The sequence below is a fragment of the Camelus ferus genome, chromosome 9 (assembly GCF_009834535.1).
Source record: "Camelus ferus isolate YT-003-E chromosome 9, BCGSAC_Cfer_1.0, whole genome shotgun sequence".
Taxonomy (NCBI): Eukaryota; Metazoa; Chordata; class Mammalia; order Artiodactyla; family Camelidae; genus Camelus; species Camelus ferus.
This window is the reverse complement of record NC_045704.1, coordinates 11294812-11316825: the sequence shown is the minus strand read 5'-3', so window position 1 is coordinate 11316825 and position 22014 is coordinate 11294812. Positions and strand designations below refer to the sequence as shown.

The 22014-nt window shown below is 52.0% G+C and overlaps 1 protein-coding gene across 1 annotated transcript in view; it reads left to right on the top strand.

Moving 5' to 3' along the window:
- The window catches only part of PPP2R1A (protein phosphatase 2 scaffold subunit Aalpha), a 30687-nt gene extending 14779 nt beyond the window's left edge, over positions 1-15908 (top strand). Inside the window, exons 3-15 of the mRNA XM_006194409.2 lie at positions 771-871; positions 5492-5724; positions 6670-6817; positions 6928-7083; positions 7566-7680; positions 7787-7857; positions 8255-8389; positions 10946-11119; positions 11416-11476; positions 12157-12311; positions 13283-13425; positions 15216-15307; positions 15456-15908. Of these exons, the coding sequence (XP_006194471.1) occupies positions 771-871; positions 5492-5724; positions 6670-6817; positions 6928-7083; positions 7566-7680; positions 7787-7857; positions 8255-8389; positions 10946-11119; positions 11416-11476; positions 12157-12311; positions 13283-13425; positions 15216-15307; positions 15456-15472 (1601 nt within the window). The 3' untranslated portion in view covers positions 15473-15908. The remainder of the gene's footprint in view (positions 1-770; positions 872-5491; positions 5725-6669; positions 6818-6927; positions 7084-7565; positions 7681-7786; positions 7858-8254; positions 8390-10945; positions 11120-11415; positions 11477-12156; positions 12312-13282; positions 13426-15215; positions 15308-15455) is intronic.
- Positions 15909-22014: the final 6106 nt, after the last annotated feature.

Genomic DNA, 22014 nt, shown 5'->3' with positions numbered 1-22014 from the left:
GTGTGCCTTGCTTAAGCTCAGGAAGTTGAAACGCCAGCATAGACGCCAGGGATGCTGGCATCTTCTGCTGTAGAGGTTCCCACCGCCTTGGGGAGAGAGGGCAGAGCTTGAGAAAGGCCTTTGGACTCGGGCTTTAGGACAGGAGAGTTCTCCCTTCACACATTCGTTCGTTCCAGCAGCAAACCTGCGTTGAGCTCCCACTGTGCTCATCTCTGGCAGAAACTGGGGTGCAGAGAGGAGCCAGTCCTGGGCTCAGGTGGTCAGGGCCTGTGGTGAGGTCTCTGATGAAGGCGGCAGGATTGGGCAGGGAGCCCAGAGAAGGGACCTAACCTGTCTGGGAGGCAGCCTGGAAATCTTCCGGAAAGCAGTAGCTGAACTGAATGTCGAAGGGTGGAGAACTCAGGCAGAAGAGGATTTCTTGGTGGAGAGAACCTTGCTGAGGGTAGAAGCCAAAAAGCTCCCGTTTACAGGCTCTGCCCTCATCTACATGGACTTACTTGTGCCTCACTGTAACCTTCACTGAGAGGTGGAAGTGACTGGCACCATCTTACAGGCGCAGAAACAGGGATGCAGAGCGGGGCTCATTTCCCCAGCGGCGTCCTACACCTCGTAACAGGCACTCTGTCATCCGACCCTGCCTGCGCCTTCGTCTGCCTGCCCAGCTGGAGGGTGGCAGAATGGATGGAGCCTGCTCGTTCCAAGCTCAGGTTCCTGAGGGGCTGGGGTCAGACTTGGGGTGGGACCGTAACGCAGTCTGTCTTGTCCCGCAGACACCATCTACGATGAGGATGAGGTCCTCCTGGCCCTGGCGGAACAGCTGGGAACCTTCACCACTCTGGTCGGAGGCCCTGAGTACGTGCACTGCCTGCTGGTGAGTCTGGAAGGTGGGAAGTCCTCTGCCGGCCCCTGGTGGGGTCAGCCCTGGTCCTCCCAGCCCCGGCAGGGAGGCGAGAGTGCAGGAGAGGCCGAGGCCATCTTCTCAGAACAGACAGGCTCGGACATCAGCTGTCATCCGGCAAGTCAGCAGTGCACTTAGTACAGCAATGTGAATATGCTGTTGTCGTCCTTGCTGTGGACTGACCTGCTCCAGCCCCACCTGGGACTTTACACATGAGGCTTTGGGTTTTGGAGTCAGGCTGGGTTCTTCCACTTATTTGCTGTGTGGCTTGTAAGTTACTTAACCTCTCTGTGCTATACGTTGCTCATCTGTAAAGGGGGAGTCATGAAAACTTGAGAGGCGACTTAAGAAGCCCTTAACACAGTATGAGCATGTAGTAGGTACTCAGAGGTGTTAGCTCTGTTGTCATTGTGACTTTTGGGGTCGTGTCCACCCTTTGGGGTGTAGACAGCCACGTGGAGCACGGAGCAGTTAAGCATCTTGTCCGAGCTTGCGCTGCTGGTCAGTGGCAGAGCTGTGATTCCAGGCGTGCCGTGTCCATTTGACTCTCCCCCAGGCCCGCCCACTTCCTGCCTGCACAGCTCTGTGCTGGGTAATGGCTGGGGACACAGATGGGTCAAATACTGACAGTAACTGCTGTTTGGGACAAGAGAAGGGAGGAGGTGCCCCAGTCTTGTGACCCGAGTCCAGAGAACCTTTGAAGTTGCTCAGTGCCTGGTTTTCACTGTTCCTCAGGGCCACGGGCCATTGCTGTCACCTTTCCCCCCATTAGTTCTGTATTTCATTGTTCCTAAGGACACATTTGCGTACTTTGGCATCTGCACTTGATGGTGTTTTACAATTACAGTCAGCAGGCTTTTTTCCTTTTGGTGCTATATGAAATCATGTTCTTCTCAGAGTTGTTGGGATCTTGGATTTGAGCAAATATTGTAATTTCCTTTCTTCCAAACGTGCATTAAGCACTAAGAAGATTTGATAATTACCATGAAGTCTGGTATCCTAGCTCTCATCTGTGTCTGCATGTCTAATTTGTATCCGTACACACAGAACCTGTACGTGCGTGAGGTCACGTCACATGTTTCACACAGAGCGGGCCTGCCTAGCACAAGGAAGGTGATGCGGTCCGTGGGCCAGCCTGAAGGGGCCCCTCAGACCCCGCAGAACTGCCGCAGCCCCTGGTGCTTGTGTTTTCTGAGGAGAGCATTCATGGCTTTCAGCAGCTTCTCAGGGAACTCGGGAGCTGCAAGCGCTGCCGAGAACCCCACAGCTTCAACATGGGCCCAGGGCCTGCAGACTAAGGGCTGAGGCTTGTTGGGGAGCCGGGACTGGAACCCACGGGGCCTCCCCCTGCTAAGTCAGGGTCTTCTCACTGAGCATTCTCAGCAAGGGAAACCCCAGTCACCCTGTACGGCCTCTGGGGGAGCAGTCACAGTGACCTCTGGGCCGGGCAGTGCTGGAGCCCACAGGCAGGTCAGGTCAGGACAGCACGAGCTCGCTCAGCACCCGCCGCGTACATCCCGGTGCCTTGTGTATAGGAAGCCGTCATGGCCCCTGGCGACCCCTTGAGACTTGTGCTGGTGCCAGTTCTCAGGTGAGGAAGCTGAGGCACAGGCCCAGCTGGGGAGAGGCAGGGCCAGGGTTTGATCCAGGCCCCCTAGTTCTTAACCACTAGCCCTCTTCTGTACTGTCGTCTGTACTGTCCTCAGGGCTCCTGTCTGTCCCATATGCTGATCAGAGCTGGAAAAAAGGGAAACCGGGGGCCCTGGGAACTCAGAGAAGGTGCCTGATCTGGTTTAGATGGGATGCAGAGCTGTCAAGGAGGACCTCTTGGAGGACGTGGCAGTTAACCTGGATTTTGACAAGTGACAAGAAATGGGAAATGGCTGTTTTGCAATCTGTTCATTTATGAAAGTGAGCAAGGACTGTGGCCGTGGGAACCCAGAGGTGTGTCAGACCTATTCTGGCCTCTGTTCTCTGCGTTGGTTTGTGAAGTGAAGTTAATTTCACAGAGCCTCATGTAGCTACAGTGTGAGGATTCTTTCTGTATCAGCAGCTCTTAACCCTGTTGGGAGTGGTGGATCCCTCTGAGAACCTGCTGGAAACTCATTTCCTCTCCTCATGTAGTATAGACGATGTCAGGGTTCACACCTCTCCCTCCGCAGGTTTGAGGGCCCACCTTCTGTCACACAGGCCTCACGGCAATGGGTCTCCATTGTGCAGAAGCATCACTTGAAGTTTCCTAAGCGCACACCTTCCCCAGTCTTTAGGTCTGTGCTGGGAGGGACCTCCTTCTGTGGGAACCTGCCCCCCCCAACACAGACCTAAAGGCCCCTGGGTGACATGATGACCGCTCAGCCTCGGTCCCCGTGGAAGGTGACCACAAGTTCCATGCGCAGTCTCTCAGGGAGCACTGACAGTGCCTCCTGGGTGCCAGCCTGGGGAGGGGACAAGGAAGTGAGAAGAGCCCATCCCTGCAGTGCCCGATGACACATCACCTGCAGCCACACCCCCAGGAACCAGAACCCTCAGGCAGCACGTCCCTGTGACAGGTTGCACGCTGTGGGTCCCCAGGGAGGCATAGTGCTCCATTTTCCTTTTGACTCATGGCCAGCCTTTTAAAAATGAGATTAAGAATTTGTTTTTGATTTTTATTGTGGTAAATTATAAATAGTATTAATCATTTTAGCCATTTCGAAGTGTCCAGTTCTGTGGCATTAGGACATTCACATTGGTGTAGCCATCGCCAGCCTTTGTCTCCAGAACTTTCTCATGTTCCCCAGGCTGAAACTCTGTACTCATTAACCAGTAACTCCCTCAGCCCCCTCCCTCAGCCCCTGGCCACCAGCAGCCCACTTTCTGTCTCTGTGACCCTGACTGCAGACATCCCTCAGAGATGCTGCGGGTTCAGCTCCAGACTGCCGTAATAAACTGAATAGTCCAGTAAAATGACTCATGCATTTTTTTGTTCCCCAGTATATATAGAAGTTGTGTTTACACTTTCCTGTAGTCTATTAAGTGTACAATAGCATTCTGTCAAAAAAAGTACATACCTTCATTAAAAAATACTTTCTCGCTAAAAATTGCTAACCATCACCTGCACCTTCAGCAAGTTGTCGTCTTTTGAGTAGTAACATCAGAGGTCACTGATCACACATCATCATGACAAATTCATTAATAAGAACAAGTTTGAAATATTGCGAGAATTACCAAAATGTGACACAGACATGAAGTGAGCACGTGCTGTTGAAAAAATCATGTTGTAGACTTGCTCAGTGCACGCGGCCACAAACCTTCAGTTGGTGAAACAGCGCAGTATCTGCAGGGTGCCGTCAGATGAACGCAGTGACGCGAGGTGTGCCTGTACTCCAGGGACTGGCCATAAAGGAATCGTGCTACGTGTAGTCATTTGTGACTGGCTCATTTCATTTAGCATAATGTCTTCAAGGTTCATCCAGATTGTAGCATGTTTTAAAAGAGATTTTTCACATTAAGAACTTGGCCCTTTTGACTGCTTTTGGAGAACCAGAGATGGGCAGAGCTGGCAGGCAGCTGCGCTCTCTAGACTATACGTTGTGTGGTTTGCGACCATCTCTGCCTGTCTCTTGTCCCCACTTGTCACCTTTGCTCATTGTTTCATTCTGTTACCTGCTCGAGCCCAGGAAGCATTTCCTTTTATGATTTCTTCCTCCTTTCTGTACCTGTCAGGCTAAGTTGGACTTCAGACTGTAGCCCTCCCCATCTTTATTTGAACAGATTAGGATAAATTGAGTCTCCTTGTGTTAGGTCAGTAATTACTGAGTTCCTGCCTGTGCCAGGAGGTCTGCTGGGCTCAGGGATACAGTGGTGAGCCAGTCTGTTGTCCCTAAAGGAATGCAGTCGCTCCAGGCCTCACAGGAACAAAGCAGGGAGCAATCACAAGCCCCAGGGTCCCCTAGTTTCATGAGCTTCCGATGCAGTTGCCCGTCAGCAGCCACAGCTTTGCTTTTCAGCCCTTTGGAGGGGGCCCGGCTGAGACCCTGGCTTGTAGCTGTTACTAGCTTGGTTGAGTTACCTAGCCTGTTGTGCCTCAGTTCCCTCTTTTTTATTTTTTATTAAAAAAATTTTTTTAATAGAGGTGCTGAGGATTGAGCCTAGGCCCTCATGCGTGCTAAGCACGTGCTCTACCACTGAGTTCTACCCTTCCCCCTTTCTCTTTTTTAAAACGAAGACAGTAACAGGACCTGCTTCATAGGTTTCAGTGCATTAGAACCAGTACCTCCCAGAGTTGTGAAATTCAGTAGCCCTGCTTAGAACACGTAGGAAATAGATCTTCTAGACAACATCAGTAATGACTATTGCACTCTGAGAAGCTAATGACAGCTGTGGCCCTCTTCTCAGAAAGTGACAGGTACAGCTTTGGGGTTCAGGGACCCCACTGAAGCTCCTTCAAGGACCTGTAAGTGAGGTTCTTCAGGGAAGGCACGCTGGGTGAAGGCTGGTGTGGGGTGATCAGAGAAGGCCCACTGGAGATGAGCCCACGAAGGGGAGCAGGGTGGGGCTCCTGGGGTGAGGAGTGGGGGGAGCTGTCTGGTGACCTCGTGTCCTGCCCCACAGCCGCCCCTGGAGTCGCTGGCCACGGTGGAGGAGACGGTGGTGCGGGACAAGGCGGTGGAGTCCTTGCGGGCCATCTCGCACGAGCACTCGCCCTCTGACCTGGAGGCCCACTTCGTGCCCCTCGTGAAGCGGCTGGCGGGCGGTGACTGGTTCACTTCCCGCACCTCGGCCTGCGGCCTCTTCTCCGTCTGCTATCCCCGTGTGTCCAGTGCCGTCAAGGCGGAACTTCGACAGTGAGTGCCTGGCCTCTGACCCCTAGGAAATCCCAGCCTCTCTGCCTTGGCTTGGTCCCCTCCTCTCAAACCTCAGTCTCCTTTAGGCCTCCCCAGCCCCCAGCCCCCTCTTCCCACCGCGCAGAGAGGTGGCGTCTGGACGTGGTCCACTGTAAGTCCAGATGCTGCCTCCTGCTCATCTGGGACGTGGAGGTGATGGTGGGTCCTTCCTCCCACTGCTTATCGTGAGCTACTGAGAAGGTGCTTAGAGCAGAGTCTGGCACACAGAAACACTCAGCAGGTGATGTGTGACGCTGTCAGGCCTGTCCCAGTTCCGCAGATAGTCGTCAGATAGGCCATCTCCTCCCAACACCCTCCTCCCCTTTGGCTGCATACCCCAGGAAATTCCTTGTATGGAAGACTTGGCTTCCAGAAGGATCAGTGAAAATGTATTTAATTGGATTAAAATTCCTCTTAATGTGTGTTTCTTCCCCTTCCTCTGGACTTCTGTCTATCCGCCAACTCCATGGACCATTCATTGAGTGGCAAGCCCAGGCCCTGAGCCATCACTCATGCCAGGGTGCTGTGTGCCCCAGGCATCTCTGACTGGAGGCAGTCGTGCTGGAAAGTACAATCTTTGAGCAGCCCCAGGCCAGCACCTTAGCGAAGCACTTTTATGTGGTCACGATAGTAGAATCAGCACCTTCCGTTCATTGTAGATTTTTTATGTGCAGACGGGCTGCTGGTGTCCCACACGCATTACCTCGTTTAAACTTCAGAACGGCCCTGTCGGGTAGGCACTGTTGTCAGCCCCTTTATAAAGGACTAGGAGGGCTCGGGGTCATCCCTTGGCCAGGGTCACCCAGGCAGAGCCAGGAGACGTGGTCGCAGAGCATGTGCTCGCCCCTCTGCTGTACTGCCTGAGTCCCTCAGATGCCTCCTCCTGAGCTCCCCCTCAATCCCCAGGTACTTCCGGAACCTGTGCTCAGATGACACCCCCATGGTGCGGCGGGCCGCAGCCTCCAAGCTGGGGGAGTTTGCCAAGGTGCTGGAGCTGGACAACGTCAAGAGCGAGATCATCCCCATGTTCTCCAACCTGGCATCTGACGAGCAGGTGGGGCCTGCTCCCCTCCGTCTCCTCCGCCCCGGCGGACCCTGCGGTTGATAGGGAGTCCCAGGGCTGACGGGGCCTCTGCTTCCCTCCTTTTCCCATCCCCTCCCCAGGACTCGGTGCGGCTGCTGGCGGTGGAGGCATGTGTGAACATTGCCCAACTCCTGCCCCAGGAGGACCTGGAGGCCCTGGTGATGCCCACCCTGCGCCAGGCTGCTGAGGACAAGTCCTGGCGTGTCCGATACATGGTGGCCGACAAGTTCACAGAGGTACACAAGGGGACTGCGGACAGCATCTCACAGATGGGGAGGTGGGGCCCTCGGGAAGGGCAGGGCTGCCTGCAGAAGCTGGGGTTTTTGTGAAGCCCGATGGAATCATCAGGTGTTGGAGCAGTAAGAGCTCTAATCGTCCAGTCGGGTGTCACGTCACTTGCCAGCACTGATAGTTGCATCTTGAAGTGCTGTGTTGAGGAGGGTTCTGAGGCCAGCCTCAGGTTCTGTGCGAGAGAGCCCAGGAGTAGAGAAGGGTGGCATGTGTGTGATCTGAGCTAATCGCACTCAGTGAGGAACTGAGGCTTATTTGAGGCTCCGTGATTTGGCCAGGGCCACCCCCATGGCACCGGGACTAAATCTCAGCAGCGATTCCGAGGGCTGTTCGTGCCCCAGTCCTGGTGCCTTTAACTTTGATCTTGTTCTCATTCACCTCGACTACCTGCCAAGCCCTCTTACTTCCTTGCCTTCCTTTTCTGCAGCTCCAGAAAGCAGTGGGGCCTGAGATCACCAAGACGGACCTGGTCCCTGCCTTCCAGAACCTGATGAAAGACTGTGAGGCCGAGGTGAGGGCCGCAGCCTCCCACAAGGTCAAAGGTTGGTGCTGGCGACCAGAACACAGCCGTCGGGTGGGTGTCCGAGGGGCTGAGGGCAGAACCAGGACACTGGGTCTTACCTCCTGCCTCCATTTCCCTGCCCACAGAATTCTGTGAAAACCTCTCAGCTGACTGTCGAGAGAATGTGATCATGACCCAGATTTTGCCCTGCATCAAGGTAACGGGGAGTTTGGTGGGAGGAATAGAGCAGATGTGAGCCTGCTGGAAAGGAGATGTGAAATGGGGCTTTAGGGACAGCCAGGTGCAAACTGAGCTCCCCGCCATCTAGGACCAGCAGTCTTGGGTTCGGTGTAGTTCGGAGCCTTGAGTACAGGCAGAACCTGAGGCCTGGGGCTGAGCATGGAGGTCACTGTGTCTGCTCATCCAGAGAGCTTCGGGGTTGGGCTGGGGGCTGCTGGGAGCAGGCCGGACGTGGACGGAGCTGCATTCCCCTTGTACACTCCGCCTGCCCTGGGGGTGAGTGGGCAGGAGCGGGCTGCGTCTCAGGGCTGCTTAGGAGCTGGAGTCTCCTTAGCCACTGACCCCTGTGGCTCCCCCTTCCCTCCTTCTCCCAGGAGCTGGTGTCAGACGCCAACCAGCATGTCAAGTCAGCCCTGGCCTCTGTCATCATGGGCCTCTCTCCCATCCTGGGCAAAGACAACACCATCGAGCACCTGCTGCCCCTCTTCCTGGCTCAGCTGAAAGATGAGGTAAGGGCCTCGGGAAGGCTCTGGGCGCGTGGAGGTGACGGGTGGGGCAGCTGCTTTTCCAGACTGGCCAGGAATCTCCTAGGATCTCCAACAAACACCCAGATCACCAGTGAGTTGAATGTTTGCGGGCATGATGGACTACGTGTTCACTCGTTGGTTTGTTGAGCAGTTGTCTTGCACGTTACACACACACACACACACACACACACACACACACACACACACACACACACACACACACACACACACACACACACACACACACACACACACACACACACACACACACACACACACACACACACACACACACACACACACACACACCGTGTAGCTGCCATAGTTGATGTTTATCAGAGTTCAGGCTCACATGCTGTAATCGAGACCCCAGAATACAGCTGGCAGTTTCCACCGTAGAAATCTTTCTTTAGAGAAAGAATGGGTAAACAGCTCTTATTTACCATTATGTCAATTTAGGCTTTTAGAATCCTTGGATACAAAGTCCTTTTAGCATAAGTAAGTGGTGAAATTGAATCATTTGTGTTTACGATATTCATGTAAACACTGAGCGTAGCAGACAAGTGAAACCAACAGGCTGATTAGCACTGGGACGGTTCCTGTCCTCTCCCTGCGTATCCTTGGCTTTAGAAGAAGCTTTAACCCAGTGTAGGGAGGGACACTGTTGGTTCTGAGGTTTCTCCTTTAGGCGTCAGGCCAGCTAGCAGGAACTTGGGTGCCTTCCGTGCCTGAAGGAGGATTTTATTATTTTAGATACGGAAAAGAGGGACTTACATGCTTTTCTCAAAGGCGTTGTTGGAGGGCCTCTTGGGGAATTTCACTTTGGAGCCACCAGCTGGGGCTGTTTCGTCCTCCCAGGGGTTGTCATTACTCTTCTTCACCGCCTGCTGGGTCTTAGTCCCCACAGCCACCTTTCAGTTTACTAACTTGCCAAAACAGCCCTCAGAAGTCGGAAAAGCTGTTATACTCATGGCTGCTGTTGAGTGAAAGGACACAGGTTAACGTCAGCAAAGGGAAAAGGTGCGTGAGAGACCAGGCGCGAGTTTCCAGTTACCTCCTCTCGGTGGAGTTACACCGCCGGCCCTTAGCTCTCCCAGCAGCGACACGTGACGGCAGATGTGGAGACTGCTAGCTAAGGACGTGCGCCAGCCCTGGCTTCTGGGGTTTTCATTGGGGTTGGTCATATCGGCCTGGAATGGAGCCGCCCTGTTTCCAGCCCCAGCAGAGGTCAAGTTGATGCCATGTGACCCAAGGCCCCCACCATAAATCACATTGTTAGCATAATCTGTCAGGCATGGCCCAGGTCCCCGGGTGAACAGAGACCCTTTCCTCAGGCTGGATGTTGCAGCTGCTTAGTGATCGTCTCCCTTTGGAATGTTCCACGTTTGAGCAGCCTGGGCCTGTCTGGTTAGCCCTTCACTGCACTGGCTTACTTGCTTCATTGATTCGTCTCAGTGCTCGCTTCCTCACCCCACAACTCATGGAGGGCGGTGTAGAAAGAACTAACTGTGCTGCCTGCTGTCCAGGAATATGTGAAGTAGGACAGGGCTCCAGTGGGGATCCTGTTTTGATTAACAAGAACTAATTGTGTTCATGTGCCTTTTTTTGATACATTGCTTCATATGTTTTGTGGAAACAGATGGGGGACAGGTTACCTGGCTATCCTGAGGTAGAGTGTTCCTGTGAAACCTGTCATAAGCCGAAATGGCATGAAGCAAAGAAGCAGTCTTCTTTTTTGTAAAAGCAAAAACCTTTGGATTTCTCTTGGTTGATGAAAGCAAGGACTCGTGTCGGTCTTTCATAAGCGCAGAGTGGTGCAAAGCGAACTTCTGAAAAGTGGGGCGTACTTGTATGTATGCACATATTGTGGATCAGTTTATAATATTGGTAGTTCACTAGGGATTCAAAAATATTTCTCTATTCCTTCATTTTTTTTTTCTTTCAGCAGACATGCATTGAGCCCCTATGATGGTCTAGAAACTGCTGGGTAGTGGGAAAATAAGGGTGAATGAGACTTGCTCCTTACAGCACGCAGAGACTAGCAGAGAAAGTAAAAGTAACAGAAATGATGAAGACAGTAAACTCCCACACGTCAAGCCCTTTGTGAATCAGACACTGTTGCAGGCACTTTAATAGCCTCAGCCACCATTTGGGATTAGATGGGTGTTTCCATGTCACAGACCAATCTCCAGAAAGGTTAAGTCCCTTGTAGCAAGCAGCAGAGCCAGGGTTATTACCTTGTCTGTTTTTCCCGGGTACCGTGTTTTTGTGCTGTGGTTCCTGCAGATTCTTCAGAACGGCTGAACATTTCTTGTCTGCTGGTACGAGATGTGAAAAGTTGCTTCCCGTAGTAACAATCACAGTGCTTGCTTTGTGCGGGCCTTTAACGTGTCCCCAGAGCCGGGCGCAGGCTTGGGAGGTAGTGGTCTGCCCTCAGGTGTTTGTTTTACGAAGGTGCTGCGGTTGAACGCTGTCCCCCTGTCCCGGGTTGTTGCCTTGTGCAGTGCCTTCTCTCAGAGCCTCCTGTCCTCCCCTCAGTGCCCAGAGGTGCGGCTGAACATCATCTCCAACCTGGACTGCGTCAACGAGGTGATCGGCATCCGGCAGCTGTCCCAGTCCCTGCTCCCTGCCATCGTGGAGCTGGCTGAGGATGCCAAGTGGCGGGTGCGGCTGGCCATCATCGAGTACATGCCTCTGCTGGCTGGACAGCTGGTGAGGGCGGAGGCCTGGGACCAGGGCCATCTGGTCACCGTGCGCTGTGTCTGGGGCTGTGCCAGGGTGACGGGGGCTATAAGGGCTCAGTGGAAGATGTGAGGACTGGGGAGTTGGAGGAAGGCACGTGGGAAACGGGGCCTTATCAGATGGATAGGATTCAGTGAGCGAGAGGAGAGAAAGGAGCCCCTCAGGTGAAGGTGAGAAGTGTCCCGTCCATGTGGGGTGGGTGTGGATCTCCTGGGGTTCGCTGGAAACCAGTCTTCCTTGATCCCTTACCTCCTTGTCTTCCGCAGGGGGTGGAGTTCTTTGATGAGAAACTCAACTCCTTGTGCATGGCCTGGCTGGTGGATCATGGTGAGTACCCCAGTGTCTGGCAGGAGACCGGGGCTCTGGGAAGGATGCACGGGCGGGCTGCCTGGGGCTGGTGGGAGGAGTGGGGGAGTCTGGAGTTGAGCTCGCAGATGCTCGCGTGGACCAGCTCCCTTGCCTGTCAGGGTCCTGGAGAGGTGCAGGGTAGCAGGCTGCCGCAGAGGGTCACCAGGGCCTTCCTGGAATAGTGGGGAGGCCAAGGGCCACCGAGCAGACAGCCTGGGTTTGAATCCTACCTCCGGGCTGTCAAAGCTTAAGCAAGTCACTTGCCATCTTTCAGCCCGCACTCATTCTGTAAAACATGGGACTTCTCATCCCAGTCTTTTGGGGCCATTGTGAGAATTGCTTATTGTTTTCACTAAAGAGTAGTAAAAATAAAAGTTAACATTTGTCTGTAACAGGCTCCATACCATGTACTAAGTACTAAATCATTTGCTTGGGCAGGTCACTTCTCAGAGTCTCCATTTGTCATCTGTATCTTGGGGCTACAGAAAAGGTGCTGCGACATTTAGCATCCATTGAGCCCTTTCTTTGTCTTGGAGTTTATCGATTCAGATGTGGCCTGGATCTAGGGCTAGGTAGGCAGTAGTGAGTGTGACTGTTACTCTGCCCGCCTCAGTCCTCCACCTCGTGAGTCACCGCCCCCTCTCCCTCATCTTCTACAGTCTACGCCATCCGTGAGGCGGCCACCAGCAACCTGAAGAAGCTGGTGGAGAAGTTTGGGAAGGACTGGGCCCATGCCACCATCATCCCCAAGGTCTTGGCCATGTCCGGCGACCCCAACTACCTGCACCGCATGACTACACTCTTCTGCATCAATGTGAGCATGCCCACCTGCCCGCTGGCCTGTCCCTTGGGGGCTGGGAGCACCTGGGAGAGGAGGGATGGCAGAGGGTCCTCAAGGGGGACACCAGGTATGGGGAAGCGATGGGATCTGGGGTTGCAGGGATGAGTCCTTGGGGAGCAGCAGGCCAGAGGTTGGGGCTCCCCGGTCAGAGTCACAGGGCCCCCGGGGGTGGGGACCTGCGTGGTGGGAGACATGGCCTGTTGAAGAAGTGATTGCCAGACCTCTCTGAGCACCCTCTCCTCCACAAAACGTGTGTATATCTATTCATGGTGTAATGGCTAAATGTGCAGCTTCTCGAATCAGACCTACTTTTTTAATTCTAGCTTTGCCATGTATTAGCTGTGCACCTCGAGAGAATCACCTCACTGCTTAGTGCCTCAGTTTTCTCACCTGTAGAGGACTCATACTGTTGATTATAGCACCAGGTTCACGAGGCTGTGAGGCTCAATCTGGTCATACGCGCAGCGCGTTCAGAACAGCTCCGCAACGTGCAGAAAGCGCTCTGGTCTGGTCACTTAAACACACCGTACACGTGACTAGAAATTAAAGGCTAGGATTTAAAAACTAACATAGCCAAGTGTTCTGATGCTTGCTTCCCATGTGCTACTTCAGAGACCACTGCACTGAGGAAGGGACCCTGGGGTTAGGAATCAAGTCCTATCCCCCGAAGATGAAGGGAAATGCGAGGATGGGGAGACAGGACTGGGGCAGTGTGGGCTGGGACGCTTCCAGGGCAGGTAGACGATGGTGGTAGGAGGGCATCAGGGGAGTTGGGAACTCCATCTCTGCCATCAGGGCGGGCACACTGGGCTCCGAGTTCCCCGGGTTGCTCAGCTCCACCCTCCGGCCTGACAGTCACCACAGTGGCCTGGTCAGAGGGAGGGAGAAATGGCAGTTAGCCGTGAACTTTGGGTCATGGCTCTCTGCTCCTTACTGGCCTCCAGGTGCTGTCTGAGGTCTGTGGGCAGGACATCACCACCAAGCACATGCTGCCCACAGTGCTGCGCATGGCTGGGGACCCTGTCGCCAACGTCCGCTTCAACGTGGCCAAATCCCTACAGAAGATAGGGCCCATCCTGGACAACAGGTGAGGCCTGGACCCTCCTTCACACATGGCTGGTTTTAGGCATCTTAATCTCTGACCTTTGAATGTAGAGCCTAGAGTTTGAGGCCCAGCACTGCTCTCTGCTCACTGTGTGACTTTGAGGTCTTAGTTTCTTCAGAAGTAGAATGAGAATTCCCATGGCCTGCCTCACCTGGTGGGAGGGTGAGAGGTGCAGTTCTGTGTACGAGCAACAAATCTCTAGAAATAAATTAACGTGTGTGTGTGTGTGTGTGTAACGTACAGTGGCACCAGGAACATCAAATACCAAGGAATAAATGTAATGAAAGCTGCGTAAATACCTCTACTGAGAACTGTAAAACAGGGCTTTGAGAAATGAAAGAAGACCTGCGTGATACTCACGGGTGCGATGGTTCCCAGATTCACCTATACAGTTAGTATAATCTCAGTCAGTCTCAGCAGGTTCTTTCGTGGAAAATGGACAGGTGGATTCTGGAGCTAACATGAAAATTCAAAGGCCTGGAATAAGCACGCTCGTCCTAAAGAATAACAGAGGTGGAAGGCTTACACCACTAGATACCGACTCTTAGCATGACGCCACCGGAATTAAACTGGCGGGGTGTCGGCACGGCATCCAGGTAGCTCAGTGGGACAGAGTGGGGGGCACAGAAACAGACCCTCACCTACATAACAGCAGGGGCCACCGCAGTTCCGGGGGGAACTGGGGCTACTTTCCATGGGTGGCTGGGTCAGAATGGCTAACCTTAAAAAAGCTCGGTGCACAGCTGGTGGTGAGGAGCAGCGGTGTGGGGGGAACAACTGGAACTCTGGTGTTGCCGGTGGGGTTGTAGATGGTAAATGGGCACAGCTGACTGAAAATTGGTAAAATCGAAGTGAAGCTAATCAGACGTCTGCCCGTGAGCTGGCATGTCCTCTCCTGTGTGTGCATCCAAGAGAAGTGAGTGCTTGTTTCTAATAGAATGTTCGTGAGCCTTAGTCATATTAGCCATGGGATGGAAACGGCGCAGGTGCGCGTTGACAGTCCAGTGGATCAGTTGGGGTTTGTTCATGTGGTGGGAGACTAGGCAGCGATGAAGAGACTTCTGCTGTCCGCCTCAACCCAGTGACCCATAGACGTGTGCGTGAGAAGCCAGCCCGAGAAAACTGTCCTGGGATGATTCCATTGGTATCAACTTCAAAACTAGATAAAGGGCTGTGGATGATAGAAGTGAGAAGAATGGTGTTATGTGGGGGGGGCGGTGCTGGCTGTCCGCTGGACGGGGACCCGTGAAGCCTGCATCTCTGATTTCTCCCTCTGTCCAGGACGTACACCTTTAGTTTCCCTCCAAAGTCCACCTTCACTTCCCCGAATAACTGTCAGTGCAGACACGTTTCCCTGGGCCCCTTCCTGTGGGGCCTACGACCGCCTCTTGGGCACTTGCCACTCCTGATACTCGTCATCAGTTTGGTGTGTGTCTTCCTCAAGCCCAGGCTCTGGGCGAGAATCAGGAGGGCTGGATTTACCGCTGTGTTCACACCTGGTACGCAGTAGGCCTCGGGAAATGTGTCGAATGGATGAAAGGCTTCCCTTTGCTGAGGCTCAGGCTTGTGGGTTCTTGGGCCTCTGCCCTACTTTTCCAGACTGTCCAATCTCCCTGTTGTGGGCCCCAGAGACCACTGTCCTGGTTTGTCAGACATCCAACCTTCCATCATATCTCTGGCCTCAGAGACTGTTACTTCACTTGGTGTCTGCGTCTGCGCACACCTTGTGCCCCCGCCCTGCCGGGCTGACCCCCTCCCTCTTCCCCTTCCAGCACCCTGCAGAGTGAAGTCAAGCCCATCCTAGAGAAGCTGACCCAGGACCAAGACGTGGACGTCAAGTACTTTGCCCAGGAGGCTCTGACTGGTAAGGCGCTGAGAACTTGGAGGGGTGGAGGGGTCGGGGCTCTGTACTAGGCCTGGGAGCAGCAGCTCCTGGGGAGGGGGAGAGGCAGGAGCAGTTGTGGGCGGAGGGCCAGCTGCAGATCTGACTCCAGCCTGTTCTGTTCCCCCAGTTCTGTCTCTCGCCTGATGCTGGAAGAGGAGCCAACGCCAGCCTCTGGTGTCTGCCCTTCCCCCACAAAGCCCCTTCCTTGGGGAGACGGTGGGGGGCCTTTGGTTGTCACTCCCTGTGCATGGTCTGACCCCAGGCCCCTTCCCCCAGCACGGTTCCTCCTCTCCCAGCCTGGGAATCTGACTTCTCACCATCCACCTCTCAGGGGCTGGGGGGACACAGGGTGGGACAGGGCAGTGACCCTGGGAGGGAGGGGCCGCTCCCGCCTGCTCTGGGGGAGAGATTCCGAGCACCCCAGGTTGCTGGCTCCTGCGCTGTAATGGGGACCCCTCCCCCATCTACTTCACCCCCCGTCCCTTTCCCACTGTGGTTTTTTTGTGTCAACTGTGCCGTTTTTATTTTATTCCTTTTTTCCCCTTTTCACAGAGAAATAAAGGTCTAGAAGTAGCTGGTCCTCTGGTCTTAGTCACTGGCACCAGCCCAGGGCCACAGTCTCAGCCTTTTCTCTGGGGAGGACCCAGTTACTGGGCTCGCCACACATGTGTGTCCCGCGAGTGGGGAGGATTCTCTGAGAAGCCGCGGGAGTGCAGCTGGTCTCGGGTAGAAGGTCCATGAGGTGCCTCTGGCCGGCAGTCCTGATCTGCAGTTCAGTTTTGCAGTGGTGAAGGGCCGGTGCCTTGGAGCCAGGCTGCCTGTGTCCAAATTCTAGTTCTTTCAGTTAATTGCTATGTAGGTTGCCTAGTCTCTTTGAACTCAGTTTACAAAACTCTGTAAAACAGGGGTAACAGTGGAATCCAGGTCATGGGGCAATTGTGAAGACTGAGTAAATACATGTAAAATGAGTAACAAGTATGTGGCGTGAGACAGGAGGGTCAGGGCTAGTCATAGCTTGCCGGAGAGCCCCCTGCGGGCTGAGCCCTGGCCCTGCGGGGGTCTCGGGTAATCAGGGCTGTAGTGGGGAGCAGGCAGAGGACTGAGGTTAGACAGAACCAGTTGTCTCGCGATGTATGTTTAACCTGTTTCTTTCCTAGATACAGACACTCTGAGGTTTCGCTGGGCACGTGCCTGGGTTCAAGGTATTTTCCTAGGGTCTCTTACAGTTCGGTGTGGTGTTGTGTCTACGTTCTGGCCAGTAACAAGCGGTATGTGCAGCTTCTAGGAGGTGTTCCTCCGTGGGGAGATGTGCTCCCCCTCCTTTCCTCCTTCCTGTGCTCCGGAATGTGGATCCGATGGCCAGAGTGGGAGCAGCCATCCCAGGCCGGGAAGCTGTCTTCAGCGTGTGGGCCCAGCAAGGCAGCAGAACCAGATAGGAGCAGCCTGGGTTCCTGATGCTCTGAAGATCCACACCAGTTACCAGTCCCCTGGGAAAGGTAAACTGTTGGGGCTTTCGTTACCTGCAGGTCACCCAAATTCTAACTGGTGCAGGGACCAAAGAGCCCCGGAGAGAGGAGCCCAGACGTGGTGGATGGTGGTGCATGTAAGGTTTCACAGAGGACGTGACGCCTGAGAGAATCCTGGCTCAGCAGGGTGGAGGGGAAGTTGGCATTGGATGACAGGGCTACTTCACCAGCTCCTCAGCTGTCATGTCACTGCCTCCCTGCTGTTTGCTAGACCAGATTGAACCTGGGGGATGAGGGTGAGGGAGACCCTATTCCTCCCGTTATTAGCTTACATGAGTTTCGTAAGAGCAGGACCTGTGGTTTACACTCAGTCTCCCAACCGCCACCCGACAAAACTGTGCCTTTCCTGGGCTATGAATAGTTGAAGAACTGAGGGCGTGAAGAGTGCCTGAGATTGGGAGGAGGGCAGTGTGATCGCGTTCAGTGTGACGTTGTTCAAGCCTGGTCAGCAAGCTACCAGTAAATGCTGAAGGAACGTTCACGTGAAGATCCCTGGGGCTCCACTTGCATTTAACTGCATAACAACCCGTCCCCCAAGCTCAGTGACTTAAAACAGTGAAATGTGTGATTCCTCACAGTTCTGCGGCCTCACCTTGGCTCATTGGGAAGGTGCTTCCTCTCCATGTGGTGTCTCCTGGGGCTGCAGCGTTGACAAGGACTTCTTCGCTCCCGGGTTGGCGCCTCCGCTGAGGCCCAGTGTAGCATTTCTCACCACGTGGCCCTTCCGGGGTGGCTGGACCTCTTTATCTGATGGCTCATGGCTCCACGGCAGTTTGCCAGAGAGCAAGTCCCACTTTACAAGTGCTGCTTGAACTTAAACCTCTGCTGCACCACGAGCCAGAGCAAGTCCTGTGGCCAAGCCCAGAGCCAGCATGGGAGGGGCCCACTCGAGACGTCAGACCTACAGGTGCGGTGTGTGGAGGCTGCCAACGCAGCAGTCCTACCATACGTGGTCCTGAGACAAACTCTGAGTTCCAGCTTAGCTCCTCTGCTCACATGCAGAGGCATCAGCAGCATAAGGGGATGAGGCTGACTCCAGGGTGAATAGAGTTCCTTGGAGCAAGCTGAAGATGTGAACTTTATCCTGGAAGGCAGAAGCAGCCACAGAGGGTTTTGGCAGAGGAATGACAGCATCAGAGTTGAAGCGGGGAGACTTGAGGCTGAGACTTGCGGGAGGATTCTGGTCTAAGTGAGAAAAGAGATTGGAGCTGGAACCTGTACTGTGGAATTAGGGAGGTGGCCAGCAAGAAGGGTGACAGAAAGATAGATTCCCAAGGAGACAGATTGGGACTTGGTGACACCTGGATTCGGGGAGTAACAGGAAGGATGCAGTCACCTTGGCAACCAGGATTCAAATCTTCCCAGCCTCACTACCCACTCCTCCCTGGGATGATGGTCCATGCAGTCAAGGACAAGGCCTCAGGTGGGGCTGTGGTCCAGGACATAGGGCAGAGACATTGAGGAGGCGGACTTGATGCCACTTCCCCTTTTCAAACCCACAAGAAATTGCCCAAGGAGCAGCCGGAAGGAAGGCCCTGACTCTCTTGTCCTTGGTTCTAATCAAAATATCTGAGATCTCCCCGCATCCCTGTCATCCGCCCTCCTGTCTGCAGGAAATCAGTCCCCACACCAGCCACTCCCTTTAGTCCTCTGTTCAGCTGTTTTCCAGATGAGGGAACAGACCCAGAATGTTGGGGTGTGTGATGTGGGCTCTTACAGACTGACCTGACCAGAACTCCACAGGTCTCCCAGAAGAAAAAAAATGCCTTACTTTCCTCTGGTACCTTAAGATCCTTTTTGGGACCAGCTAAGGAAGGAAGCTGGCCCTACAAACTAGACGAGGAAGAGCGAGGCATGGCTGGCTTAGTAGCACTGTGGGAGATGCGGGTCCTGCTCTCTAAGTCATGATGCTCAACGTAGAGATCCTTCTTCATGAGTCATCGGGGCAAAACCTGGTCTGACCTGAACTGCTCTGGTGACAAAACCTGACTTAAACTGCTGTTTAGAATTTTATCCCTTTTATATGGAATAAGGCACAGCAGAAATGTTCTGTGTTAGGAATATACTGAATTAGTAATGAAAAAAAAAAAACTATGTACAAAGAAAAGCCCAGGCCCAGATGGCTTCACTAAATCCTGCCAAAACATTTAAAGAATTAATACCAGTTCTTCACAAACTCTTCCAAAAAATCGAAGGGGAGGGAACACTTGCCAGCTTATTCTATGGCCAGTATTAACCCCAGTAACTAAAACCAAACAGAAACACCAAACAAAAGAAATCTATAGGCCATTATCTCTTAGGAACATAGATGCAAAAATCCTCAAAAATACTGACAAGCTGAATCTAGTAACACATAAAAAAGAATTACACACCATGAGCAAATGGAATTTATCTCAAGCCTTCAGGGTGAGTTTAACATCAGGAAAATCAACATACTGCACCAGATGAGCAGAAGAAAATGCAACACCATCGCCACTGGTACAGAAACAAGCCTTTGACAAAATCCAACACCTTTTTGTGATAAAAGGCACTCAGCAAACGGGATAGAAGGGAACTTCCTTACCCTGATAAAAGGCAACTCCAAACCCCCAAAGCTAATGTAACACTGGTGCAGGACTGAGTACTTCCCAGTAAGATCAGGGACAAGACGAGGATGTCCACTCTTGTCACTTCTGCTCAACATTGTACTGGACATTCTAGCCAGAATAGTTAGTTAAGGAAAAGAAAAGGCTTGCAGATTGGAAAGGAAGGAAGAAGGAAAACTGTTTGCAGATGACATGATCTGGTATATAGGAATTCCTAAGGAATCCACTAAAAAAAACATTGAGCTAATAAACACATTCAGCAAGATTGCAGGATACAAGATCAACATACAAAAATCATTTCTATTACTGCAGACTGATAACACGTGTTTGGTGAGAAGGTAGAGATATTGGAACCCTCAGACACTGCTGGCGAGAGTGTAAAATGTTGCCACCACTTTGGAAAACATTCTGGTAGTCCTCCTGAGTTACCGTTTTATCCAGCAATTCCGCTGCTAGGTATATACTCAAGAGAATTGAAAGCACAAGAACGTGTACACAAATGTTGATAACAGCATTGTTCACAAGAGCCAAAATGTGGATCCCACTCACATGGTTATCAGCTGATGAATGACAAATACGATGTGGCACACCCATATAGTGGACGTTGCTTAGCTGTAGATGAACAAAGTGCTGGCCTGGGCTGCAACACGGGTGGACCTGGGGAACAGGTGCTAAGTGAAAGAAGCCAGACACAGAGGGCCGTGTGTTACTGCTGGTGAGAATGTAGTTTGGTGCAGCCACTATGGAAACAGGATGGAGGTTCCTTCAAACACTAAAAATAGAATTACCATATGACCCAGCAATCCCACTCCTGGGCATATATCGGGAGAACTCAAGTTGAAAAGACATGCACCCCAATGTTCATAGTAGCATTATTTACAATAGCCAAGACACAGAAGCAACGTAAATGTCCATGGACAGATGACTGGATAAAAAAGTTGTGGTATATATACACAATGGAATAGTACTTAGCCATAAAAAGTGAAATAATGCCACTTTCTGCAACATGGACTTAGAGATTATCCTACTAACTGAAATAGGTCAGATGGGGAAAATCAAATATACGATATCACTTATATGTGGAATCTAAAAAATGGTACAAATGAACTTACTTACAAAACAAGCAGACTCACAGACAGAATATAATAAACTTAGGTTACCTAAGGGGATAGGGGTGGGGGGAGGGATTAATTAGAAGTTTGGGATTAGCAGTTATAAACTACATGTGTAAAATAGGTAAACAACAAGGTAATATTGTGTAACAGTAATAACCTATTTTGAAAAAAGTATATGAATCACTTGCTGTACACCAGAAACTAACACAACATTGTAAATCAACTAAACTACAAATTTTTTTTTTTAAAAAAAGGCTGTATATTGTATGTTTTTATTTACATGAAGTGTCCAGACGGGGCAAATCTGTAGAGACAAAGTAGACTAGTGGCTGAGACCTTGGAGGGGGGGCTACGGGCAATAAAAAGTGACCACCTAATGGGTATCAGGTTTCTTTTCTGGGTGATGAAACATCCTGGAATTAGTGGAGATGATTTCACAACGTTGTAAGTATGCTAAAACCCATGGAATTGTACACCACAGAAGGGTGACTTCTATGGTGTATGAATTACATTTCAATGAAAAGCCACCACCTCCAAGCAGGCCGGAGTTGGCCCACTGGCTACCTCAGTCCAGGTAAGTAGGTTTGTAAGAATGAAGCAATTTTCTTCTCCCTTCTCCACAAAGTTGTTGGCCCTCTGCATCCTCAGGGTCCACACCCACAGGTCGAAAATACTTGAGAAAAAAATCCAGAAAATTCTAAGCACCAAAACTTGAATTTGTGGCATGCTGACAACTATTTACATAGCATTTACGTTGTATTGGGTATTGCAAATAATCTAGACATGATTTAAAGTATACAGGAGGATGTGCATAGGTTATGTGCAAATATTAACAGCATTTTATACAAAGGGCTTGAGCATGTATGGATTTGGGTGTCTGGGGGGATTCTGGGGCCAATTCACATCTGGCGGGGTGACTTTCAAGTGCTGTTTAGAAGAGGGTTTTCTGACTCAGGTGTGCTGTCGATTTCTGTCTTCATCGCTTTATAATTAGAGAATGTATTTGGTATTTTTAAAATCCTTTGATAGCAGCTGAGACTTACGGACCCAGAATATGGTCAAATCTTGTCAAATCCCTTTGTGTCACTGAGTAGGACGTGTTGTCAGCAGATCTTGTGAGCAACATCCTACATGTGTCCAAAAGACCAAGAGGCGGGGAGAAATGAGTTGGTAAAAACAGATTAAGTCATTCCACAGAGAGGCAATGAGAAGAGGAACAGAAGGGTAGAAGAAATTGGAAGCATGAAAGGGAGGTGGCAGATTTAGGCCCCAGTGTATCTGTAAGCACATTAAGTATAATTGGAACTAGTTACCAGTTAACAAAGATTGTCAGATTGGATTTTCTAAAAATATGCCATTAAATAGTAATCAGGAGCAAGGTGATGCCCCTATATCTGATGTCAGAGAAATGACTTGAAATGAGAAGGTCACGCTCGATGTAAAGAGGGTAATCTCATGAT